The 25,256-nt window shown below is 46.7% G+C and overlaps 1 protein-coding gene across 1 annotated transcript; it reads right to left on the bottom strand.

Moving 5' to 3' along the window:
• Positions 1–605: 605 nt before the first annotated feature.
• On the bottom strand, positions 606–23,960 carry LOC125159776 (uncharacterized). Its single transcript, XM_047848399.1, has 21 exons — positions 23,952–23,960; positions 23,454–23,478; positions 19,611–19,672; positions 19,120–19,144; positions 18,464–18,525; positions 17,976–18,000; positions 17,258–17,319; positions 15,320–15,344; positions 14,650–14,711; positions 14,160–14,184; positions 13,497–13,558; positions 13,008–13,032; positions 12,326–12,387; positions 11,834–11,858; positions 11,116–11,177; positions 10,629–10,653; positions 9,978–10,039; positions 9,488–9,518; positions 6,347–6,418; positions 1,115–1,237; positions 606–727 (listed from the first exon to the last, which is right to left on the bottom strand). Exons 3-19 carry the CDS (start codon positions 19,632–19,634, stop codon positions 6,372–6,374), a joined length of 711 nt encoding a protein of 236 aa, XP_047704355.1. The 5' UTR covers positions 19,635–19,672; positions 23,454–23,478; positions 23,952–23,960; the 3' UTR covers positions 606–727; positions 1,115–1,237; positions 6,347–6,371.
• Positions 23,961–25,256: the final 1,296 nt, after the last annotated feature.

Below are 25,256 nucleotides of genomic sequence, written 5' to 3'. Positions count from 1 at the left end.
CAAAGTGGCCATGTTTCTTTATCTCTCTTTTTCTCAGCTTCTTCTTTTTCCATAATTTTATCTTCTAATTCACCTATTCTCTCCTCTGCCTCTTCAGTCCGAGCTGTAGTCACCTCCATTTTATTTTGCAGCTCACTTATAGCATTTTTTAGCTCCTCCTGACTGTTTCTTAGTCCCTTGATCTCTGTAGTAATAGATTCTCTGCTGGCCTCTATACTTTTGTCAAGCCCAGCAATTAATTTTATGGCTATTATTTTGCATTCATTTTCTGCTCTATTGCTTACATCGTGTTTGATCAGTTCGTAAGCTGTCGCTACTTCCTGGAGTTTCTTTTGAGGAGAATTCCTCCGTTTCGTCATTTTGGATAGTCCCTGGAGTGGCGCGGAACTGCAGGGCTCTTCCTCTGTGCTGTCTGGAGTAACTTGAGTTGGTGGGCGGGGCCGCAGTCAGACCTGATGTCTGCCCCCAGCCCACCGCTGAGGCCACAGTCAGACTGGCCTGTACCTTATCTCCCCCTCTCCCAGGAGCAGGACTCACTGTGGAGTGGTGTGGCCTCTGTCTGGGCTACTTGCACACTGCCAGGCTTGTGGTGCTGCTTCGATGGGATCTGGCGTATTAGCCGGGGTGGGTCTGCAAGGTGCACAGGGGCGGGAGGTGCAGGCTCAGCTCGCTTTGCCTTCGGTGGTCCGCTTTGGAGGGGCCTAGTGGCAACGGGAGGGAGGCAGACCTGTCGGAGGGATGGATCCGCATAAGCACAGCATTGGGTGTTTGCGGGTGCAAGCAAGTTCCGTGACGGGAACTGGCTCCCTTTGGGATTTTGGCTGGGGGGTGGGCGAGGGAGAAGGCGCTTCGGGCGCCTTTGTTCCCCGCCAAGCTGAGCTCTGTTGTCCGGGGCTCAACAACTCTCCCTCCCGCTCTCCGAGCATAGCAATTGACTTATAACATTCCAGATGTTAAGTCCCACTGGCTGTCAGAACACACTCCATCCGGCCCCTCCGCTTTTGCAAGCCAGACTCAGGGGCTCCTCCTTGCCGGGTGTGCTGGCTGCCCCTCCACCGCTCTGGCTCCCTCCCGCCAATACGTGTAGCGCGCACCGCCTCTCCACCCTTCCTACCCTCTTCCGTGGGCCTCTCGTCTATGCTTGGCTCCGGAGAGTCTGTTCTGCTAGGCTTCTGGTGGTTATTGGGGTAAATTAGGCAGATGTGGGTGGAATCTAAGCGATCAGCAACCAATCCTTCTGAAATACAAGCAATTATCAGGGAATACTATGAAAAATTATAGGCCAACAAACGGGACAACCCGGAAGAAATGGACAAATTCCTCAGCACCCACACACTTCCAAAACTCAAACAGGAAGAAATAGAAAACTTGAACAGACCCATAACCAGCGAAGAAATTGGATCAGTTATCAAAAATCTCCCAACAAATAAGAGTCCAGGACCAGATGGCTTCCCTTGGGGAATTCTATCAGCCATTTAAAGCAGAGATAATATCTATCCTTCTCAAGCTGTCCCAAAATATAGAAAGGGGAAGGAAAGCTTCCAGACTCATTCTATGAAGCCAGCATCACTTTGATTCCCAAACCAGACAGAGACGCAGCAAACAAAGAGAACTACAGGCCAATATCCCTGATGCATATGGATGCAAAAATTCTCAACAGGATACTAGCAAATCGAATTCAACAGCGTACAAAAAGAATTATTCACCATGATCAAGTGGGATTCGTTCCTGGGCTGCAGGGCTGGTTCAACATTTGCAAATGAATCAATGGGATACATCACATTAATAAAAGAAAAGATACGAACCATATGGTCCTGTCAATCGACGCAGAAAAAGCATTTGACAAGACCAGCATGCTTTCTTAATAAAGAAAAACCTTGAGAAAGTTGGGACAGAAGGAACATACTTAAACATCCTAAAAGCTATTTATGAAAAGCTGACAGCTAATATCATCCTCGATGGGGAAAAACTGAGAGCTTTCCCCCTGAGATCGGGAACACCACAGGGATGTCCACTCTCACCACTGTCGTTTAACATAGTGTTGGAAGTGCTAGCATCAGCAATCAGACAACAAAAGGAAATCAATGGCATCCAAATTGGCAAAGATGAAGTCAAGCTTTCACTTTTTGCAGATGACATGATATTCTACATGGAAAACCCAACAGACTCCACCAAAAGCCTGCTAGAACTGACACATGAATTCAGCCAAGTCGCAGGATAGAAAATTAATGTACAGAAATCAGTTGCATTGTTATACACTAATAATGAAGCAACAGAAAGACAAATAAAGTGACTGATTTCTTTCACAATGGCACCAAGAATCATAAAATTCCTAGGAATTAACCTAACCAAAGATGTCAAAGATCTGTATGCTGAAAACTATAGAATGCTTATGAAGGAAATTGAAGACGATACAAAGAAATGGAAAAACATTCCATGCTGATGGATTGGAAGAATAAAGTTGTTAAAATGTCAATACTACCCAAAGCAATCTACATATTCAAAGCAATTCCAATCAAAATTGCACCAGCATTCTTCTCCAAGCTAGAACAAGCAATCCTAAAATTTGTATGGAACCACAAAAGACCCCGAATAGCCAAAGTAATATTGAAGAAGAACACCGAAGCGGGAGGCATCACAATCCCAGACTTTAGCCTCTACTACAAAACTGTAATCATCAAGACAGTATGGTATTGGCACGAAAACAGACACATAGACCGATGGAATAGGATAGAGACTCCAGAATTGGACCCACAAATGTATGGCCAACTCATCTTTGACAAAGCAGGAAAGAATATCCAATGGAAAAAAGACAGTCTCTTTAACAAATGGTGCTGGGAGAACTGGACAGCGACATGCAGAAGAATGAAACTAGAGAACTGTCTTACACCATTCACAAAAATAAACTCAGAATGGATAAAGGACCTGAATGTGAGACAGGAAACCGTCAACACCCTAGAGGAGTAAGCAGGAAAAAACCGCTCTGAAGTCAGCTGCAGCAATTTCTTCCTTGACACATCTCCAAAGGCAAGGGAATTAAAAGCACAAATGAACTATTGGGGCCTCATCAAGATGAAAAGCTTCTACACTGCAAAGGAAACAGTCAACAAAACTAAAAGGCAACCGATGGAATAGGAAAAGATATTTGCAAATGACATATCAGACAAAGGGCTAGTTTCCAAAATCCATACAGAACTCCCCAAACTCCACACCCAACAAACACATTCTCCAGCGAAGAAGTGGGCAGAAGACGTGAATAGACACTTTTCCAAAGAAGACATCCAGATGGCCAACAGGCACATGAAAAGATACTCAATGCCACCACTCCTCATCAGGGAAATACAAATCAAAACCACACTGAGATACCACCTCACGACAGTCAGAGTGGCTAAAGTGAACACATCCAGAGACCTCTATAGAATGCTGGACAGGATGCGGGGAAATGGGAATCCTCTTGCACTGTTGGTGGGAATGCACACTGGTGCAGCCACTCTGGAAAACAGTGTGGAGGTTCCTCAAAAACGTAAAGATAGATCTACCCTATGACCCAGGAAGAACACTGCTAGGAATTACCCAAGGGATACAGGAGTGCTGATGCATAGGGGCACTTGTACCCCGATGTTTCTAGCAGCACTTTCAACAATAGCCAAATTATGGAAAGAGCCTAAATGTCCATCAACTGGTGAATGGATAAAGAAACTGTGGTTTATATACACAGTGGAATACTACTTGGCAATGAGAAAGAATGAAATATGACCTTTTGTAGCAACGTGGATGGAACTGGAGAGTGTTACGCTAAGTGAAATAAGTTATCCAGAGAAAGACAGATACCATATGTTTTACTCTTATGTGGATCCTGAGAAACTTAACAGAAGACTATGGGGGAGGGGAAGGAAAAAAAAGTTAGAGAGGGAGGGAGTCAAACCATAAGAGACCCTTTAAAACTGAGGATAAACTGAGAGTTGATGGAGGGTGGGAGGGAGGGGAAAGTGGGTGATGGGCTTTGAGGAGGGCACCTTTCGGGATGAGCACTGGGTGTTGTATGGAAACCAATTTGACAATGAATTTCATCTTTAAAAAAGAAAAGACTCCACCAAACAACTGCTAGAACCATTACATGAATTCAGCAAAGTCACAGGATATGAAACCAATGTACAGAAATCAATTGCATTCTATACACCAATAATGAAGCAGAAGGAAGAGAAATTAAGGAATCTGTCCCATTAACAATTGCATCCCAAACCATAAGATACATAGGAAGAAATGTATCCAAGGAGGTAAAAGATCTGTACGCTAAAAAGTATTGAGAGCTGATGAAGAAATTGAAGAAGACACAAAGAATTGGAATGGCATTCCACGCTCATGGATTGGAAGAAAAAATACTGTTCAAACGTTGATACTCCCCAAAGCAATCTACAGCCTCAATGCAGTCCCTATCAAGTAACATTAGCATTCTCCACAGAGCTAGAACAAACAATTCTAAAATATGTATGGAACCAGAGAAGACCCCGAATAGTTCAAGTGATGTTGAAAAAGAAAACCAAACATGGAAGCATCACAATTCCAGACCTCAAGCTATGTTACAATGCTATAATCACTAAGAGAGTATGGTACTGGCACGAACACAGAGACATACATGAATGGAACAGAATAGAGAACCCAGAAATGGACTCACAAGTGTATAGCCAAGTCATCTTTGACAAAAGAGGAAAGAATATCCAATGGAAAAAGACAGTCTCTTCAGCAAATGGTATTGGGAAAACAGGATAGTGACATGCAGAAGAATGCAATGGGACCGCTTACCTACTATACACAAAAATGAACTCAAAATGGATGAAAGAGCTACATGTGAGACAGAAAACCATCACAATCCTAGAGGAGAAAACAGGCAACAACCTCTTGACCTCAGCCACAGCAACATCTTGATAGACATGTTTCAGGAGAGAAAGGAAACAAAAGCCAACAACAAAAACAAAACAAACAAACAAAAACAAAACTCTTGGGACCTCATCAAGATGAAAAAAAGCTTCTGCACGGCAACGGAAACAACCAACAAAACTGGTGGAATCAGAGAAGGTATTTGCAAAGGACATATCAGATAAAGGGTTAGTTTCCAACATCTGTAAAGAACTAGCAGACTCAACACCCAAAAAACAAGGAATTCAGGGAAGAAATGGTCAAAAGACATGAACAGACGTTTCTCCCAAGAAGACAACCAGATGGCTAACAGACACATGAAAAGAGGCTCAACAGCAGTCATCATCAGGGCAATACAAATCAAAAGCAGAATGAGATACCACCTCACACCGTCAGCATGGCTCAAATTAACAACGCAGGTAACAATAGATGTTGGCGAGGATGCGGAGAAGGGGGAACACTTTTGCCTGTTGGTGGGAATGCAAACTAGTGCAGCCACTCCGGAAAATAGTATGGAGGTCTGCAAAAAAATTACAAAGAGAGCTACCCTACGTCCTAGCAATTGCATGATTAGATATTTATCCAAAGGATACGGGAGTGCTGACTCAAAGGGGCACATGCACCCCAGTGTTTATAATGGCACTGTCAATAATAGCCAAATTATGGAAGGAGCCAAGGTGTCCAGTGACTGATGAATGGATAAGGAATATATAGATATATATATATCTGTCTATATATAGATACCTATTTTTATATCTATATCTATATCTATCTATCTATCTATCTATCTATCTCTCTACATAGAATAGAATATTATTCCATGATCCAAAAGAATGAAATCTTGCCTTTTGCAACAACGTGGATGCAACTAGAATGTGTTATGGTAAGCAAATTAAGTCAGTCAGAGAAAGACAAATATCATATGATTTCACTCATGTGTGGAATCTAACAAAACAGATGAACATAGGAGAATGGAAGGAAAAATAAGGTAAAAACAGAGATGAAGACAGTCCATAAGTGACTGATTAACTCTTCACACACTGAGGGTTGTTAGAAGGGTGTTGGGTAGAGGGATGTACTAAATAGGTGATGAGCATTAGGGAGGGCACTTGGTGCGGATGACCACTGGGTGTTCTATGGAAGTGATAAGTCACTAAATTCTATTACTGAAACCATTATTACACTATATGTTAACCAACTTGGTTTAAAAAAAAAACTTTAAAAAGATGGTTACAGACAGAGTACATTCAAAGCCCAGAGGGAGAACACATCTATTCTATTAAAAGACGCTACTATTATATTAAAAGAACAAAACAAGGCTTCGCACATCCTTGCTTTGTCTTTCTGATTTCATACCTCCCATTCTAAGTCTACAAAGCAGCAGGTGTAAGCCAGCTGTTCCCAGAAACCCTCTCCCATTGATTCCTACCTGAGTGCAGTTCCCTATCTGACGACTATTCATCATCGGTTCCAGAGTCAGACAGGCTCTCCAACACCCAATCTTTAGAGACACAAGCATGAGCAAGCAGGTTATTAGAGACAGGGGCTCCACCATTCCTGCAACTCCCTGTGAGGCCATGCTGGCTCAGCCGGCATCACTTGCCCTTCCTCTGGGTCCTCAGACCTTCCCTGGGCTTGGCAAAGGCAGAGCCCTTCCACAAGGCATTGACCACAGTTGCAAACCTTCAAGCAAGAGAAAGGATCCCCCTTCATCTGGTACTTCCCCAGCTGCAGTGGATCACGATAGCTCTCACCCTCGCAAGAAGGTGCCACCTGCGCAACCTGACATTCCAACTGTTACAGACAGACATAGGGTTTGGCGGGTTCCACGAGCAGACCCTGTGCCCGGCTCAGAGCAGCTGCCCAGAAGAACCCTCTGTGAGGGTGGAAATGTTCTGCGTTGTAAACATGCGTCTCCCGGGCACCAGAAACGTGGCTAGGGCGGCTAATGGCTATGTGGCAAGTGGCTGCTGCCCTGGATAGCACAGCTTTAGGATGTACACATGAGGAAGACGTGACCTCCCAGTCCTGGAGGTTTCTGCAGAGGAGCTTGCTGGCCTGAGCTGACCATTCCTTGGTAGGTTCTCCCTGGGCTCATGCGTATGTGGCAGCCACTGCGTGAGGCCCTGGGGACACTTAGAATGGAAGGTCAACACCCAGGTCTTAGGGGAATCCCAGCAGGGGCACATTATAAACAGAGTGAAGAGCATGACACCCCCACACTCATGCTGGGTGTAATCAGAGCGGCGGGGCAGAGGGGGAGTACCTCACTGTCTTCAGGAGCCCACCCTTCTCATTCTGATCTGGACCAGTGCCTGGGCAGACAGCTAGCATAGTGTGGGGCCCAACAGGCCTGGGTGAGCTGAGGAGGGACCTTTCTGCCCCTAAACTAGTTCCCAGCCCAAGGCTGTGAACAGCAGGCGCTTATTGGGGCCAAACATGGGCTGCCTAGGGCTGAGCCCCTGGGGGACGAGCAATGACAGAGAGGCTGTCGGTGCCCTTGCAGTGACCATCCAGAGCTATGGCTCCTGTGCCCGTGAGTGGAAGGAAGGTCAGAGACAGTATTTGGACCTGTCAGTTCCCATACCTTTCAGACAAACTCTCACACCGATGTCCTCGGGCCAGGAAAGAGCACAGCAAGGACCACCTCCACTCTGGGATCAGCCCCCACCACTTTGCTGAGCTCCCTGTGCACTGGAGCCTGTGCCCCTCTCACCTCCTCTGCAACTAGAATGTTCTACAGCTGCCCTGGTCACATGGGATGAGATCCCTTTTGTATGAATGTGTTTCCAGCCAGACAACCCTTGGCCAATAGTGTGTAGACAAGGACTGGCTGTCAGGTGATGGCCAGAAGCAGGTGAAAAGTGAAAACTGGTCCCTCCTGGCCAGGTGGATCAGGCCTGGAAACGTACTTGTGTCTGGCCTGACCCTGGTTCCATCCCTGCTGGCGTGTCCCAGGTGGGAGAACAGGAGACCTGACTCCATTGTCTGCTCCTCCCCAGTGTCCACCAATGAAAGTGTCTGGTAGGTGGAGAAGAGGCTGGCACAGGAAGGACGCCCCTCTCCCCAGGCTTTTAGGAAGATGTCCATACGGTACCCTCACCCGGCATGCCGGCTCATCCTGCCTCATCCCACCCAGAAGGAGCCCAAATGTCATCCTCGGTGAGGACAAGGCTGGGCCCAGGTGCTGATGCTACACTGATTCAAATAATCCTGCCACCGTGGTGTCCCCTCCCACCCTCACATAGCCTGGATGTCCTTCGTGTCTTCCCTCTGCAACCCCTCAATATTTCCCGCTTAACATCTAGTCCACGACCCTGGACCGTGCTCTCACCCTTTCAGGCTGAAGTATTTGAAGGAGCAAGGATCCTTAGAGCCTGGCTGCTGGTTTCATTCCTGCATTTGACCACACACAGCAGGCATTATCTTCCACACCCCTGGGACACTAAGAGCTTGAAAGAAAGGATTTCTAGAAGCTGGAGGATCCTCTTCTCAGATGCCCTCCAGAACTGGGTGTGGCATATGCCTGCACCAGGGGCCACCTGCCCCAGCCGTCCAGCTAAGAGGGGGAGGATTCCTTCTCAGGCTCCTTGAATCTCCTTTTTAGAAAGGATAGGAGGGGCAGGAAGGCAGTAACCCTGGGGCAGTTATCCCTTTACTGCTGAAGTATGATGGAGCACGGACTCTGTGATCACTCTAGTCTCAGCACTGGCGGGTGCCCCACACAAGGAGGATCAGGAGCAAGGACTGAAATTATTACTGATGACAACCTCAGCCTAGAAATTCAGGGTCTGCCTCAGAAAGTAGAGGCGTGAGAGAAAGTGCTAGGAATTGGGGGTTAAAGGGCCTCGTCTCCCCGTCCAGCCCCCATCCCCACAGCCCGTGCCAACCCCTCCATAATTCATCACTTCCATAAGCTTCCTTTCCTCAGAGTCCAATTAGATACCATTAGGGCTCCTTCTCCTTAATCAGGATCGATCCAAGTGCCCTGAAGGCAATGAAACAGCCTCCTCAGAGTTGAGGTCTACCTTGAACTGAAGTCTTGATTCACAGAATCCTATGGATTCTGAAAACATATTTCCCGTTCAGAATCCTGTGAATGTTTTCCTGGCTATTAATAGGACTTTTTTCAGCCTAAACAAGCTATATTTGGTGTATAATATACTAACTATATTTAAATTGTCCGTATTTATATCCTTTGACATACAGACACACATCATGAAGCTCGGTGATGGGATTTTTCTTATGAATGGCAAAGTTCACACCAGCAACTGTGCTCTTTAGGGACATGTTAATCTAGAGGAACATAAACTTCTCACACAGAGACCACATACAAGCACATACATGCTCACTTCACACACTTGTCAGTTCACAAAGAGACTCACCCAGTCTCCACGCACAGAAACTCACTACCTGAATGCCACACGAGTGCCTGTAAACACATGAACATGGTTTACCCTTCGACAAATCGCTTTGTGACTACGTCTGTGATCCTCCTTTCAATGGAAACCCAAAATCAGAAGCACTCCCCTGACTAAAGACAGCAAATGATTGATTCCTGAATACCTACCATTCTCCATGGTTCCAGAGACCACAGGAAACTATAGAAAAGAAAACAGCACAAGGGTAAGAAGGTGAGGCACACTGATTGCACCACTCTTTAGATATTGGTGATATTAGGATCCAATAGGGAACACAGTGGTTGAGTCAAAGGCCACAAAAGCAAACGAATAGGATGCCTGTCAGAAGTTATATATTCTGGGGGATGTGTCTCTCAAGTTCACTTAGTATAGAGACTCTAAAATTCTTCACCCAAGCAGGGAAAATTGCTTCTGATAAAATTAATCCTAACACACTATTTATCACCAGGTTTGGCACTGCCACTGGTAAATGTCCCCCTCACCAATAACAGTTGGCAAGAGACAAGCACTCACCACTCTCCCCGCCAAGGAAAGTAACAATATCATCTACCATGTATAATGTCAAATTTACAACAGAAGTTGATTGGAAAGACACTAAGAAAGTAATTGTGTTCCTCAAGGGAAGACAGGCCAGCTCACCTCACCAACAGCCTGGTGCGTCCTTACAGGAAAAGCCCACATCTTTTCCTCCACAGGGACACCTAGAAGGACACAGTACACACATCAGGACATTGTTAGTACTGCTCAAGAAAGCTCAGGGACTTATCCTTGATAGGAACATGGGCAGAGCATACGGCGGATTTCCTTACCTGCATGGACAGAAGGTTACTGCTGAGCCACACTCAGCAATAATCATTGAAATGTGCAGTAGGAGGGTTTTTTTCAGAATGTAGACATTGGTTATTGTGCAGTGTCAGTGGCACATATCTCCTGGGGCAAGACACATCTCTCGCTGTCTCTCCTCCCTCTGTGTCTCTCTCTCTGTCTCTCTAATGAATGTGTGTGTCTCATTCTCTTAGTGTGTTTCCCTGTCTCCTTCCCTGTCTCTCAGTTTCTGTCTGACTCAGCAATACACACACACACACAGTGAATACATTGTCTTTGTCACACTGTATACATGGACACAGGTTTTCCCCTGGGCAATCTGTCTTTTCCCCACACCCTCAAGCCTCTGTCCTACAGGGAACCTGGAGTCAGGGTAGCTCTCCAGACTGATGCCAGCAGGAATATCCCAACTTCCTGACCACATAGATTATTTCATCAGCAGGGGACTGATTCCAAAGTACATACCATATTCTGTTTGTCCCGCGGCAACCTGAATGTAGAGAAAAGAAACACCATCAGGGTCAGACCATGATGAACATGCATTGCACTGGTCTTTGGTTCTCCTCTGGACTTTAGGAAACCAGATGCACACAGTGCTTGAGTCAAAGGTCCCCAAAAACAAATGAATAGGATGCCTATCTGAAGTTGTTTTTCCTGGGGATGTGTCTCTGAAGACCATTCAGGGTGCCAACTACAAACTCCTCACCCAAGCAGGAAAAATTGATGCTCAGGAAAGATCCTATGACAGTGTTTCTTAGCAGGATTGGCATTGCCAGTGGTTAATGTCCTCTGGATCAAGTTACAGTTGGCAAGAGACAACCACTTACCAATCTCCCTACCACGGAATTGAATGCAATCATGTAAAATGTACATAGTCCTATGGCACCGAATATGACTGGAGATACACTAAGTAATCAACTTGTCTTCCATAGGCAAAGACAGGCAAGTTCACCTCAGCAACACCTTGGTGTCTCCTGACAGGAACAGCCCACATAGTTTCCTCCTTAGGGACACCTAGAAGCATACAGAATATATGTCAGTACGCTGTCGGTAATGCTCAAGAATACAACAGGGAGTGATCCTTGGTAAGAAAATGCACCACAGCCTATGGAGGCTTTGGTTGCCTGCATGGACTGAATGTTACTGCTGAGCCACACTCAGCAATAATCCGTATAGTGTGCAGTATGAGGAGTTTTGTTGAGAAACTAGACATTGAGCATTGTGCAGGGTCAGTGACACATATCCCCTGGGGATACACCCCCCCCCCAATCTCTCTCTGTCTGTCTCTCTCTCTCTGTCTCTCTCTCTGTCTCCCCCCTCTCTCTCTCCCTCTCACTCTCTCCTCTCTCTCTGTCTCATGAAAGCATGTGTCTCTTTCTCTTTATGTGTTTCCCTGTCTCTTTCTCTGTCTTTCAGTTTCTGTCACCCTCAGACCCCCACGCACACACACAGAAACACAACACATAGTGAATACATTGTCTTCCTCACACTGCAAACATGGATATAGGTTGTCCCCTGGGAAATCTATCTTTTCTCCACACCCTCACGCCTCTGTCCTACAGGGAACCTAGAGTCAGGGTAGCTCTCCAGACTGATGCCAGCAGGAATATCCCAACTTCCTGACCACATAGATCATTTCATCAGCAGGGGACTGCTTCCAAAATACATACCATATTTTGTTGCTCCCGCGGCCACCTGATTGTAGAGAAAAGAAACACCATCAGGGTCAGATCATGATGAACTCTCATTGCACTGGGCTTTCACTCTCCTATGGACTTTAGGAACCAGATGGCACACAGTGCTTGAGTCAGAGGTCCCCAGTAGCAAATGAATAGCATGCCCGTCAGAAGTTGTTGTTTCCTGGGGATGTGTCTCTGAAGATCACTGAGGATGCTGACTAAAAAATTCCTCACCCAAGCAGGAAAAATTGCTGCTGACGAAAAAGATCCTTTGACACTGTTTATGACCAGGTTTAGCACTGCCAGTGGTGAATGTCCCCCTGCCAAGGTTACATTTGGCAAGAGGCACCCATACTCCACACTCCACACCCCGGAAAGTAACAATATCATCTAAAAAGTACATTGTCCGATTTACAACAGACGTTGATTGGAAAGACACTAAGAAATGACTTGTGTTCCTCAGGGAAAGACAGGCAAGCTCACCTCAGCAACATCCTGCTGCCTCCTGACAGGAACGGCCCACATCTTTTCCTCCTCAGGGACACCTAGAAGGACACAGAACACACGTCAGTACATTGTTGGTGCTGCTCAAGAAAACTCAGGGACTGTTCCGTGATATGAACATGGGCCAGAGCGTACGGAGGCTTTTGTTACCTGCATGGACTGAAGGTTGCTGCTGAGCCACGCTCAGCAGTATTCCTTGAAGTGTGCAGTTTGAGGAGTTGTTTGAGAATGTAGACATTGATTATTGTGCAGTGTCAGTGGCACATATCTCCTAGGGAAGGGCACACCTCTCGCTGTCTCTCCTCTCTCTCTGTGTCTCTCTCCATCTCTCTAATGAATGTGTGTGTCTCTTTCTCTTGGTGTGTTTCCCTGTCTCCTTCCCTGTCCCTGAGTTTCTGTCTGACTCAAACATACATGCACTCACACACACACACACACACACACACACACACACACAGTGAATACATTGTCTTCCTCACACTGTAAACATGGACGCAGGTTTTCCCCTGGGCAATCTGTCTTTTCCCCACACCTTCAAGCCTCTGTACTACAGGGAACCTGGAGTCAGGGTAGCTCCCCAGACTGATGCCAGCAGGAATGCCCCATCTTCCTGACCACCTAGATTATTTTATCAGCAGGGGACTGATTCCAAAGTACATACCATATCCTGTTTGTCCCGCGGCAACCTGCATGTAGAGAAAAGAAACACCATCAGGGTCAGACCATGATGAACACGCATTGCACTGGTCTTTGGTTCTCCTCTGGAATTTAGGAAACCAGATGCACACAGTGCTTGAGTCAAAGGTCCCCAAAAACAAATGAATAGGATGCCTGTCTGAAGTTGTTTTTTCCTGGGGATGTGTCTCTGAAGACCATTTAGGGTGCCGACTACAAACTTCCTCACCCAAGCAGGAAAAATTGATGCTCAGGAAAGATCCTATGACACTGTTTCTTAGCAGGATTGGCATTGCCAGTGGTTAATGTCCTCTGGATCAAGTTACAGTTGGCAAGGGACAACCACTCACCAATCTGTCTACCACGGAATTGAATGCTATCATGTAAAATGTACATAGTCCTATGGCACTGAATATGACTGGAGGTACACTAAGTAATCAACGTGTCTTCCATAGGCAAAGACAGGCAAGTTCACCTCAGCAACACCTTGGTGTCTCCTGACAGGAACGGCCCACACATTTTCCTCCTTACAAGCACCTAGAGGCATAAAGAATACATGTCAGTACGTTGTCTGTAATGCTCAAGAATACCGCAGGGAGTGATCCTTGATAAGAAAATGCGCCACAGCATATGGAGGCTTTGGTGCCTGCATGGACTGAATGTCACTGCTGACCACACTCAGCTGTATTTCTTGAAGTGTGCACTATGAGGAGCTTTTGGAGAAAGTCGACATTGGCCATTGTGCAGTGTCAGTGGCGCAGATCACCTGGGGAAACTCACATCTCTCTCTCTGTCTCTCTCTCACTTTTTTCAATATGTCTATCTCTTTCTGTATGTGCCTCTGTGTCTCTGTCTGTGAGGCTCTCAAGTAAACACGCACACGCACACACACACACACACGTACACACTCACAGTTGCACTGCATACAGACACATACAGAACAACACCAAGACTCATGCACACAGCATCACTCTGCAATCAAGGAATACATCACACCCCCCCACACACACACTTGGCCTAAGACGTCCCAGGTCTCTGGAATCAGGGTGGCTCTCCAGATTGAACACAATAAGTATGTCCCACCTACATCAACATCTAAATGTTTTCCTCAGCAAGAAACTGTTTCCAGAATACGTACCTTCTTCTCGAGCTCCTATGGCCACCTGAATGTTTGGAAAGAAAACACCATCAGGGTGAGATCACGATATACAGTATTTGCACCACTCTTGAGTTCTCTTCGTGACTTTAGGATACAAGATGGGACACAGTGGTTGAGTCAAAGGCCACACAAGCAAATGAATAAGATGCCTGTATGATGTTGTTTTCCCTGGGGATGTGTCTAAAGAACACTTAAGATGCAGAGTGCAAAATTCTTCCCCCAAGGAGGGAATATTGCTGCGAACAAAAAAGATCCTTTGACACTGTCTCTTACCATGCTTGGCACTGCCAGTGGTCAGTGTCCCCCTGGCCAAGGTTACAGTTGGCAAGAGGCAAGCACTCCCCACTCTCCCCACCAGGGAAAGTAACAATATCATCTAAAATGTACACCATCATATTTAGAACAGAAGTTGATTGGAAAGACACTAAGAAAGCACTTGTATGCCTCAGGGAACGACAGGCAAGCTCACCTCTGCAACAGTCTTTTGCCTCCTTACTGTAACGGACTGCAGCTTTTTCTCCACAGTGACTCCTAAAAGGACACAGAAAACAGGTCAGTACATTGTTGGTGCTGCTCAAGAATAACTCAGGGACTGTTCTGTGAAATGAATATGGGCCAGGCCATACAGAGGTTTTGGTAACCTGCATGGACTGCATGTGACTGCTGAGCCTCACTCAGCAATAATCTTTGAAGTCTGCAGTAGGAGGAGTTTGCTGAGACACTAAACATCAGACATTGTGCAGTGTCAGTGGCACATATCTCCCGGGGAAACACGCATTCTCTCTCTCTCTCTCTTTCCTCTCTCTCTCTCTCTCTCTCTCTCTCTCTCTCTCTCTATCTCTCTCTCGTGTGTCTCATTCTCTTTGTAAGTTTCTCTGTCCCTCAGGTTCTGCCTCTCTCAAACACACTTGTGCGTACACACACACACCCCACACACTGATTATATTGTCTTCCTCACACTCTAAAAATGGACATAGGTTTCCCCTGGGAAATCTGTCATTTCTCCACACCCTCAAGCCTCTGTCCTACCAGAACCCTGGCTTCAGGGTAGCTCTCCAGACTGATGCCATCAGGAATGCCCCAGCTTCCTGAACATATAGATTCTTTCATCAGCAGGAGACAGATTCCAAAATACATACCATATTCCATTGCTCTCTTGATGACCTGAATGTAGAGAAAGGAAACAACACCAGGGTGAGATCATGATATAAACTCATAGCACTGCACATTGGTTCTCCCCTTGATTTTAGGAAACCAAATAGCACACAGTGCTTGAGTCAAAGGTCCCCAAATCAAATGAATAGTATGCCTGTAAAAAGTTTTTTTTCCCCTGGGATGTATGTGCCAAGACCACTTAGGATGGCGACTCTAAAATTCTTCACCCAAGCTGGAAAAGTTGCTGCTGCCAAAAAAGATCCTAGGACACTGTTTGTTACCAGGTTTGCCACTGCCAGTGGTCAATGTCCCCCTGACCAAGGTTTCAGTTGGCAAGAGGCAACCACTCACCACTGTCCCCATCAGGGAAAGTAACAGTATCCTCAAAAATGTAGACTGTCATATGTACAACAGAAGTTGATTGGAAAGCCTCTAAGACAGCACTTGTGTTCCTCAGGGAAAGACAGGCAAGCTCACCTCAGCCACAGCCTGCTGCCTCCTTTCAGGAAGGGGCCGCCGCTCTTCCTCCTTAGGGACACCTAGAAGGACACAGAATACACGTCAGTACCTTGTTGGTCCTCCTCAAGAATAACTCAAGGACTGTTGCTTGATATGAACATGGGCCAGAGCATACGGAGGCTTTGGTTACCTGCATAGACTGAATGTGACTGCTGAGCCACACTCAGCTGTATTCCTTGAAGTGCGCAGTATGAGGAGTCTTTTGAGAATGTAGATACTGGTCATTGTGCAGTGTCAGTGTCACATATTTCCTGGGCAAACCCACATCTCTCTCTCTCTCTCTCTCTCTCTCTCTCTCTCTCTCTCTCTCTTTTAATGTTACTGTCTCTTTCTGTGTGTGTTTCTGTGTCTCTGTCTCTGAGTCTCTGAAGCAAACACACACACACACACAAACACACAATCACACGACATAGATACACAAACAGAACAACCCCAAGACTCATGCACACAGAATCACTCCGCACTCAAGGAATACATTATCTTTCTCATAGTGTAGAAACATGGACATAGTTTTTCACCTGGGACATTGGTCTTTCCCCCCCATCCTTAGACTAAGTCCTCCCAGGACTCTGGAATCAGGGTAGGTCTCCAGACTGAAGACAACAAGAATGCCCACCTAATCACCATCTAAACATTTTCCTCAGCAAGAAACTGTTTCCAGAATTGGGGCGCCTGGGTGGCGCAGTCGGTTAAGCGTCCGACTTCAGCCAGGTCACGATCTCGCGGTCCGGGAGTTCGAGCCCCGCGTCAGGCTCTGGGATGATGGCTCAGAGCCTGGAGCCCGTTTCCGATTCTGTGTCTCCCTCTCTCTCTGCCCCTCCCCCGTTCATGCTCTGTCTCTCTCTGTCCCAAAAATAAATAAACGTTGAAAAAAAAAAAAAGAAAAGAAAGAAACTGTTTCCAGAATACATACCTTTCTCCCGTGCTCCTACGGCCACCTGAATGTTAGGAAGGAAAACACCATCAGGGTGAGATAATGATATACAGTATTTGCACCACTCTTCGGTTCTCTTGGTGACTTTCGGATACAAGATGGGACACAGTGGTTGAGTCAAAGGCCACAAAACCCAATGAATAGGATGCCTGTCAGAAGTTGTTTTTCCCTGGGATGTGTCTCAAGACCGATTAGGATGCCAACTACCAAATTCTTCACCTATGTAGGAAAAATTGCTGCTGACGAAAAATACCCAATAACACTGTTTCTTACCAGGTTTGGCACTGCCAGTGGTAAATATCCCCCTGACCAGGGTTACAGTTTGTAAGAGGCAGCCACTCACCACTCTCCCCACCAGCAAAAGTAACAATATCATCTACCATGTACATTGTCATATTTACAATAGAAGATGATTGGAAGGACACTAAGTACGCACTTGTGTTCCTCAGGGAAAGACAGGCAAGCTCACCTCAGCCACAGCCTTCTGCTTCCTTTCAGGAAGGGCACGCAGCTTTTCTTCCTTAGGGACATCTAAAAGGACACAGAATACACGTCAGTACCTTGTTGATGCTGCTCAAGAATAACTCAGGGACTGTTCCTTGATATGAACATGGGCCAGAGTTGATGGAGGCTTTTGTTACCTGCATGGACTGAGTGTTACTGCTGAGCCACGCTCAGCTGTATTCCTTGAAGTGTGAAGTATGAGGAGTGTTTGGAGAATGTAGACATTGGCCATTGTGCAGTGTCAGTGGCACATATCTCCTGGGGAAGGACACATCTCTTGCTATCTCTCCTCTCTCTCTCTCTCTCTCTCTCTCTCTCTCTCTCTCTCTCAATGTGACTGTCTCGTTTCTGACTCTCTGAAACACACACACACACACACACACACACACACACACGCGCTAACAGTCATGCTACACAGACACATAGAGAACAACCCCAAGACTCATGCACACAAAATCAATCCACACTCAAAGAATACATTATCTTTCTCATAGTGTAGAAACGTGGACATAGTTTTTCACCTGGGACATCGGTCTTCCTCCCCCCCCCCCCCACCTTAGACTAAGTCCTCTCAGGACTCTGGAATCAGTGTAACTCTCCAGACTGAAGACAACAAGAATTCCTCACCTACATCACCATCTAAACATTTTCCTCAGCAGGAAATTTTTTTCCAGAATACATACCTTTCTCCTGTACTCCTGCGGCAACCTGAATGTTAGGAAAGAAAACACCATCAGGGTAAGATCATGATATACGCTATTTGCACCACTCTTCAGTTCTCTTGGTGACTCAAGGATAGAAGATGGGACACAGTGGTTGAGTCAAAGGTCCCCCAAAGCAAATGAATAGGATGCCTGTCAGAAGTTGTTTTTCCTGGAGATGTGTCTTCCAAGACCACTAGGGTGGCGACTACAAATTTCTTCACCAAGCAGGAAAAATTGCTGCTGAGGAAAAAGATCCTTTGACACTGCTTCTTACCAGGTTTGGCACTGCCAGTGGTAAACGTCCCCCTGACCAAGGTGACAGTTGGCAAGAGGCAACCACTCACCAGTCTCCCCACCAGGGAAATAACCATATCATCTGAAACATACATTGTCACATTTACAATAGAAGTGATTGGAAATATCTAAGAAAGCACATGTGTTCCTCAGGGGAAAACAGGCAAGCTCACCTCAGCAACAGCCTGCTGTCTCCTTTCAGGAAGTTCCTGCAGCGTTTCCTCCTTAGGGACTTCTAGAAGGACACAGAATGCACCTCAGTACCTTGTTGGTGCTGCTCAAGAATAATTCATGGACTGTTGCTTGATATGAACATGGGCCAGAGCATATTGAGTCTTTGGTCACCTGCATGGACTGAATGTTACTGCTGAGCTACCGTCAGCATTATTCCTTGAAATGTGCAATAAGAGGAGTTTTTTGAGAATGTAAACATTCGTCTTGTGCAGTGTCAGTGGCACATGTCTCTTGGGGAAAACACATCTCTCTCCCTCTCACCTCACTCTCTCTCTCTATTATGAGTGTGTCTTGTTCTCTGTGTGTTTCCCTGACTCTCATTTCTGTCTCTCTCAAACACACACACGGGCATACACAAACACACGCACACACACGCACACACACAACACATAGTGAATACATTGTCTTCTCACACTGTAAACATGGGCATAGCTTTTCCCCTGGGAAATCTGTCTTTTCTCTACCTCCTAAAGCCTTGGTCCTACAAGGAACCTAGAGTCAGGGTAGCTCTCCAGAACGAGGCCAGCAGGAATGCCCCAGCGTCCTGACCATATAGATTATTTCATCAGCAAGAGACTGATTCCAAAATACATACCACATTCCATTGCTCTTGCCAGGACCTAAATGTAGAGAAAAGGAACACCATCAGGGTGAGACCATGATGTACACTCATAGCACTGCTCTTTGGTTCTCCTCTTGACTTTAGGAAACCAGATGGCACACAGTGCTTGAGTCAAGGGCCCCAAAAGCAAATGAATAGGATGCCTGTCAGAAGTTGTTTTTCCTGTGGATGTGTCTCTCGTGAACACTTTGGATGCTGAGTACAAAATTCTTCACCCAAGTAGGAAAAATTGCTGCTGATGAAAAAGTGCTGATAACACTCTTTCTTACAAGCTTTGGCATGGCCAGTGGTAAATGCCCCCTGACCAATGTTAAAAATGGCAAGAGCCACCCACTCACCATTCTACCCAGCAGGGAAAGTAGCAATACCAACTAAAATGTACATTGTCATATTTACAACAGAAGATGATTGGAAAGACTCTGAGAAAGCACTTGTGTTCCTCAGGGAAAGACAGGTAAAGTCACCTCAGCAAAAGCCTGCTGCCTCATTTGACGAAGGGCCCTCAGCTCTTCCACCTTAGGGACATCTAGAAGGAAACAGGTCACATGTCAGTATCTTCTTGGTGCTGCTCAAGATTACCTCCGGGACTCTTCTTACATGAACATGGGCCAGAGCATATGGAGGCTTTTGTTCCCTGTAGGGACTGAGTATTACTGCTGAGCCACACTCAGCAGTATTCCTTGAAGTGTGCGGTATGCAGAGAGTTTTGAGAATGTAGACGTTGGTCATTTTTCAGTGTCATTGGCACATATCTCATGGGCAAACCCACATCTCTCTCTCTCTATCTCTCTCTCTCTCTCTCTCTCTCTCTCAATGTATCTGCCTCTTTCTGTATGTGGCTTTGTCTCTGAGTCTCTCAAGAAAAGACACAAACAGACACAACATACACAATCACGATCCTGCGACATACACACACATACAGAACAACCCCCAGAGTCAATACACAAAATTACATCACACACAAGGAATACAGTTGCTTTCTTATACTGTAGAAACATAACCTAGATTGTCACCTAGGACTTCGGTCTTTCCACTAGTCCTCCCAGGACTCTGCATGGTAGATGTTGGTCATTGTCCTGTGTCAGTGGCCTATATCTCTGGGCAAACCCACATCTCTCACTCTCTCTCCCTCTCTTCCAATGTGTCTGTCTCTTTCTGTGTGTGGCTCTGTCTCTCTGGCTCTGAGTCTCCTAGGAAAACACACAAACACAAAGAAACATACACACACACACATGCGCATACACACTCACAATCATGACACATACAGACACATACAAAACAACCCCAAGATTCGTGCACACAGAATCACACTGCACAGAAAGAATACATTATCTCTCTCCTCTGTAGAAACATGGACATAGATTTCACCTGGGATGTCATACTTTCTACCCCACACTCAAGCAACATTCCCCCAGGACCCAGATATCCAGGGACTCTCCGGACTGGAGACAACAAGAATATCCCACTTACACCGCCTCCGAAACATTTTTCTCAGCAAGAAAGACTTTGCAAGCCACATATCTTTTTTTCGTGTTCCTCCAGCCACCTGGATGATAGAAAAGAAAACACCATAACGGTGAGATCATGAGGTAAAGTATGTGTACCATTCTTCGGTTCGCTTGGGGACTTTGGGATTCAGGATGGGACACAGTGTTTGAGTCAAAGGCCACAAAAGCAAAGATAATATGCCTGTGAGAAGTCGTTTTTCCTGGAGATGTGTCTCTAAAGAACACCGAGGATGCAGACTACAAAATGGTTCCCCCAGAAGGAAAAAGTGCGGCTGCCGAAAAAGATCCTAGGACGCTGTTTACTAGCAGGTTTGGCACTGCCAGTGGAAAATGTCCCCCTGACCAAGGGGACAGTTGGCAAGAAACAACCATGGAAATTGACAACATGTTTCTCCCCACAGGGAAAATAACATTATCACCTCAACGGGACATTGTCACATTTACAACAGATGTTGATTGCAAAGACTCTACGGAAGCACTTGTGTTCCTCAAGGAAAGACAGGAAGCTCACCTCAGCAACAGCCTGGTGATTGGGCACAGGACGGGGCCGCCGTCTTTCCTCCTCGGGGACACCTAGAAAGACCACAACACCTGTCAGTACCATGTTGGTGCTGCTCAAGTATACCTCAGGGACTGTTCCTTGATATGAACATGGGCCAGAGCATATTGAGGCTTCGGTGACCTGCATGGACTAAATGTGACTGCTGAGCCGTGCACAGCAGTATTCCTTGAGGTGTGCAGTAGGAGGAGTGTGTGAGAATGTAGACATTAATCATTGTGCAGTGTCAGTGACACCTGTTCTCTGGGCAAACCCACATGTATCTTTCTGTCTCTGTCTCTCTTGCAGTGTGTCTGTCTCATTTTGTGTGGCTTAGTCTGTGTGTCTCCCAAGAAAACACACTCAACACACATTCACAGTCACAATCACGTGACACACAGACACACACACACACACACACACAGACACACACACACACACACACACACAGAACCACCCCGGGACTCATGCCCACAAAAACACACCCCACTCGAGGAATTCATTATCTTTCTCCTAGTGTAGAAGCATCCCATAGTTTTGTCACCTGGGACGTAGGTCCTTCCCCCCACTCACAAGCACCAGTCCTCCCTGGCCTCTGGAATTAGGGTAGCTCTCCAGACTGAAGTCAACAACAATGCCCCACCTGCATCACCAGCTAAACATTTTTCTCAGCAAGAGACAGTTTCCGGGATACATACCCGTGTCCTGTGCTCCTTCGGCCACCTGAATGTTAGGAAAGAAAACACCATCAGGGTGAGATCATGACATACACTATTGGCACCACTCTTCAGTTCCCTTTGCGTCTTTACGATACAAGATGGGACTCAGCGGTTGAGTCGAAGGCCACAAAAGCCAATGAATAGGATGCCTGTCAGAAGTTGTTTCTCCTGGGGATGTGTCTCTCAGGACCACTGAGGATGCCTACTACAAAATTCTTCACCCAAGCAGGACAGATGGCTGCTGACGGAAAAGATCCTAGGACACTGTTTGTTACCAGGTTTGGCACTGCCAGTGGTCAATGTCCCCCTGGCCAAGGTGACCGTTGGCAAGAGGCAACCACTCACCACTGTCCCCATCCGGGAAAGCAACAGTATCCTCGAAAATGTAGACTGTCATAGGTACAACAGAGGTGGATTGGAAAGCCTCTAAGAAAGCAATTGTGCTCCTTCAGGGAAAGACAGGAAAGCTCACCTCAGCACCAGCCTGCTGCCTCCTTTCAGGAAGGGGCCGCCGCTTTTTCACCTTAGCGACACCTAGGAGGACACAGAATACATGTCACTATCTTCTTGGTGCTGCTCAAGAATACCTCCGGGACTGTTCCTTATAGGAACATGGGCGAGAGCGTACGGAGGCTTTTGCCAACTGCATGGACGGAATGTTACTGCTGAGCCACGCTCAGCAGTATTCCTGGAAGTGTGCAGTACGCAGAGATTTTTGAGAATGTAGACTTTGGTCAGTTTTCAGTGTCAGTGGCACATATCTCGTGGGCAAGCCCACGTCTGTCTCTCTCTCTGTCGCTCGCTCTCGCTCTCCCTCTCTTGAAATGTGTCTGTCTCTTTCTCTGTGTGGCTTTTTCTCTGTGTCTCTCAAGAAAACACACACACACGCAGACATACACTGTCACGATCCCGCGACATACACCCACATACAGAACAACCCCCAGACTCAACACACAAAATTACTCCGCACAAAAGATATACAGCATCTTTCTTATACTGTAGAAACATCACCTAGTTTGTCACCTGGGACGTCGGTCTTTCGCCCCCACCCTCGAGCACCAGTCCTCCCAGGACTCTGCATTGTAGATATCGGTCATTGTCGAATGTCAGTGGCCCATATCTCTGGGCAAACCCACATCTCTCTCTCTACTCTCTCTCTCCCTCTCTTTCACTGTGTCTGTCTCTTCCTGTGTGTGGCTCTGTCTCTCTGTCTCTGAGCCTCTCAAGAAAGCGCACGCACGCACGCACGCACGCACGCATACACACTCACCATCATGCGACATACAGAGATACAGAACAACCCCAAGACTCATGCACACACAATCACACCGCACAGATGGAATCCCTTGTCTTTCTCATACTACAGAAACATGGACATAGATTTCACCGGGGATGTCGGTCTTTCCCCCCCCACACTCAAGCACCTGTCCCCCCAGGACCCTGATATCCGGGTACTCTCCAGACTGAAGACAGCAAGAATGCCCCACCTACACCTCACCCGAAACATTTTCCTCAGCAAGAAACAGTTTCCAGGACACATACCTTCTTCTCGTGCTCCTACGGCCACCTGAATGTTAGAAAAGAAAACACCATCAGGGTGAGATCATGATGTACAGTATGTGTACCATCCTTCGGTTCGCTTGGTGACTTTGGGATTCAGGATGGGACACAGTGTTTGAGTCAAAGGCCACAAAAGCAAAGATAATATGCCTGTCAGAAGTCGTTTTGCCTGGAGATGTGTCTCTAAAGAACACCGAGGATGCAGACTACAAAATGGTTCCCCCAGAAGGAAAAAGTGCGGCTGCCGAAAAAGATCCTAGGAGGCTGTTTACTAGCAGGTTTGGCACTGCCAGTGGAAAATGTCCCCCTGACCAAGTGGACAGTTGGCAAGAAACAACCATGGAAATTGACAACATGTTTCTCCCCACAGGGAAAATAACATTATCACCTCAACGGTACATTGTCACATTTACAACAGATGTTGATTGCAAAGACTCTACGGAAGCACTTGTGTTCCTCAAGGAAAGACAGGAAGCTCACCTCAGCAACAGCCTGGTGACTGGGCACAGGATGGGGCCGCCGTCTTTCCTCCTCGGGGACACCTAGAAAGACCACAACACCTGTCAGTACCATGTTGGTGCTGCTCAAGTATACCTCAGGGACTGTTCCTTGATATGAACATGGGCCAGAGCATATTGAGGCTTCGGTGACCTGCATGGACTAAATGTGACTGCTGAGCCGTGCACAGCAGTATTCCTTGAGGTGTGCAGTAGGAGGAGTGTGTGAGAATGTAGACATTAATCATTGTGCAGTGTCAGTGACACCTGTTCTCTGGGCAAACCCACATGTATCTTTCTTTCTCTGTCTCTCTTGCAGTGTGTCTGTCTCATTTTGTGTGGCTTAGTCTGTGTGTCTCCCAAGAAAACACACTCAACACACATTCACAGTCACAATCACGTGACACACAGACACACACACACACACACACACACAGACACACACACACACACACACACAGAACCACCCCGGGACTCATGCCCACAAAAACACACCCCACACGAGGAATTCATTATCTTTCTCCTAGTGTAGAAGCATCCCATAGTTTTGTCACCTGGGACGTAGGTCCTTCCCCCCCACTCACAAGCACCAGTCCTCCCTGGCCTCTGGAATTAGGGTAGCTCTCCAGACTGAAGTCAACAACAATGCCCCACCTGCATCACCAGCTAAACATTTTTCTCAGCAAGAGACAGTTTCCGGGATACATACCCGTGTCCTGTGCTCCTTCGGCCACCTGAATGTTAGGAAAGAAAACACCATCAGGGTGAGATCATGACATACACTATTGGCACCACTCTTCAGTTCCCTTTGCGTCTTTACGATACAAGATGGGACTCAGCGGTTGAGTCGAAGGCCACAAAAGCCAATGAATAGGATGCCTGTCAGAAGTTGTTTCTCCTGGGGATGTGTCTCTCAGGACCACTGAGGATGCCTACTACAAAATTCTTCACCCAAGCAGGACAGATGGCTGCTGACGGAAAAGATCCTAGGACACTGTTTGTTACCAGGTTTGGCACTGCCAGTGGTCAATGTCCCCCTGGCCAAGGTGACCGTTGGCAAGAGGCAACCACTCACCACTGTCCCCATCCGGGAAAGCAACAGTATCCTCGAAAATGTAGACTGTCATAGGTACAACAGAGGTGGATTGGAAAGCCTCTAAGAAAGCAATTGTGCTCCTTCAGGGAAAGACAGGAAAGCTCACCTCAGCACCAGCCTGCTGCCTCCTTTCAGGAAGGGGCCGCCGCTTTTTCACCTTAGCGACACCTAGGAGGACACAGAATACATGTC

The sequence above is a fragment of the Prionailurus viverrinus genome, unplaced genomic scaffold (genome assembly GCF_022837055.1).
Source record: "Prionailurus viverrinus isolate Anna unplaced genomic scaffold, UM_Priviv_1.0 scaffold_61, whole genome shotgun sequence".
NCBI lineage: Eukaryota > Metazoa > Chordata > Mammalia > Carnivora > Felidae > Prionailurus > Prionailurus viverrinus.
The sequence above is the reverse complement of the archived record's forward strand: the minus strand, read 5'-3'. Positions and strand labels throughout refer to the sequence as shown.

Excerpts from the sequence above, each read along its gene's own strand:
- LOC125159776 (XM_047848399.1), bottom strand. The coding sequence starts at position 19,634 with ATGAGGCAGCAGGCTTTTGCTGAG. Across the intron at positions 15,345-17,257 it reads AGCAGAAGGCTGTGGCTGAG|GTCATCAAGAGAGCAATGGA; the intron begins GTGAGCTTGCCT and ends CTCTACATTCAG. Across the intron at positions 12,388-13,007 it reads CGCGGGACAAACAGGATATG|GTGTCCCTGAGGAGGAAAAG; the intron begins GTATGTACTTTG and ends GTGTCCTTCTAG.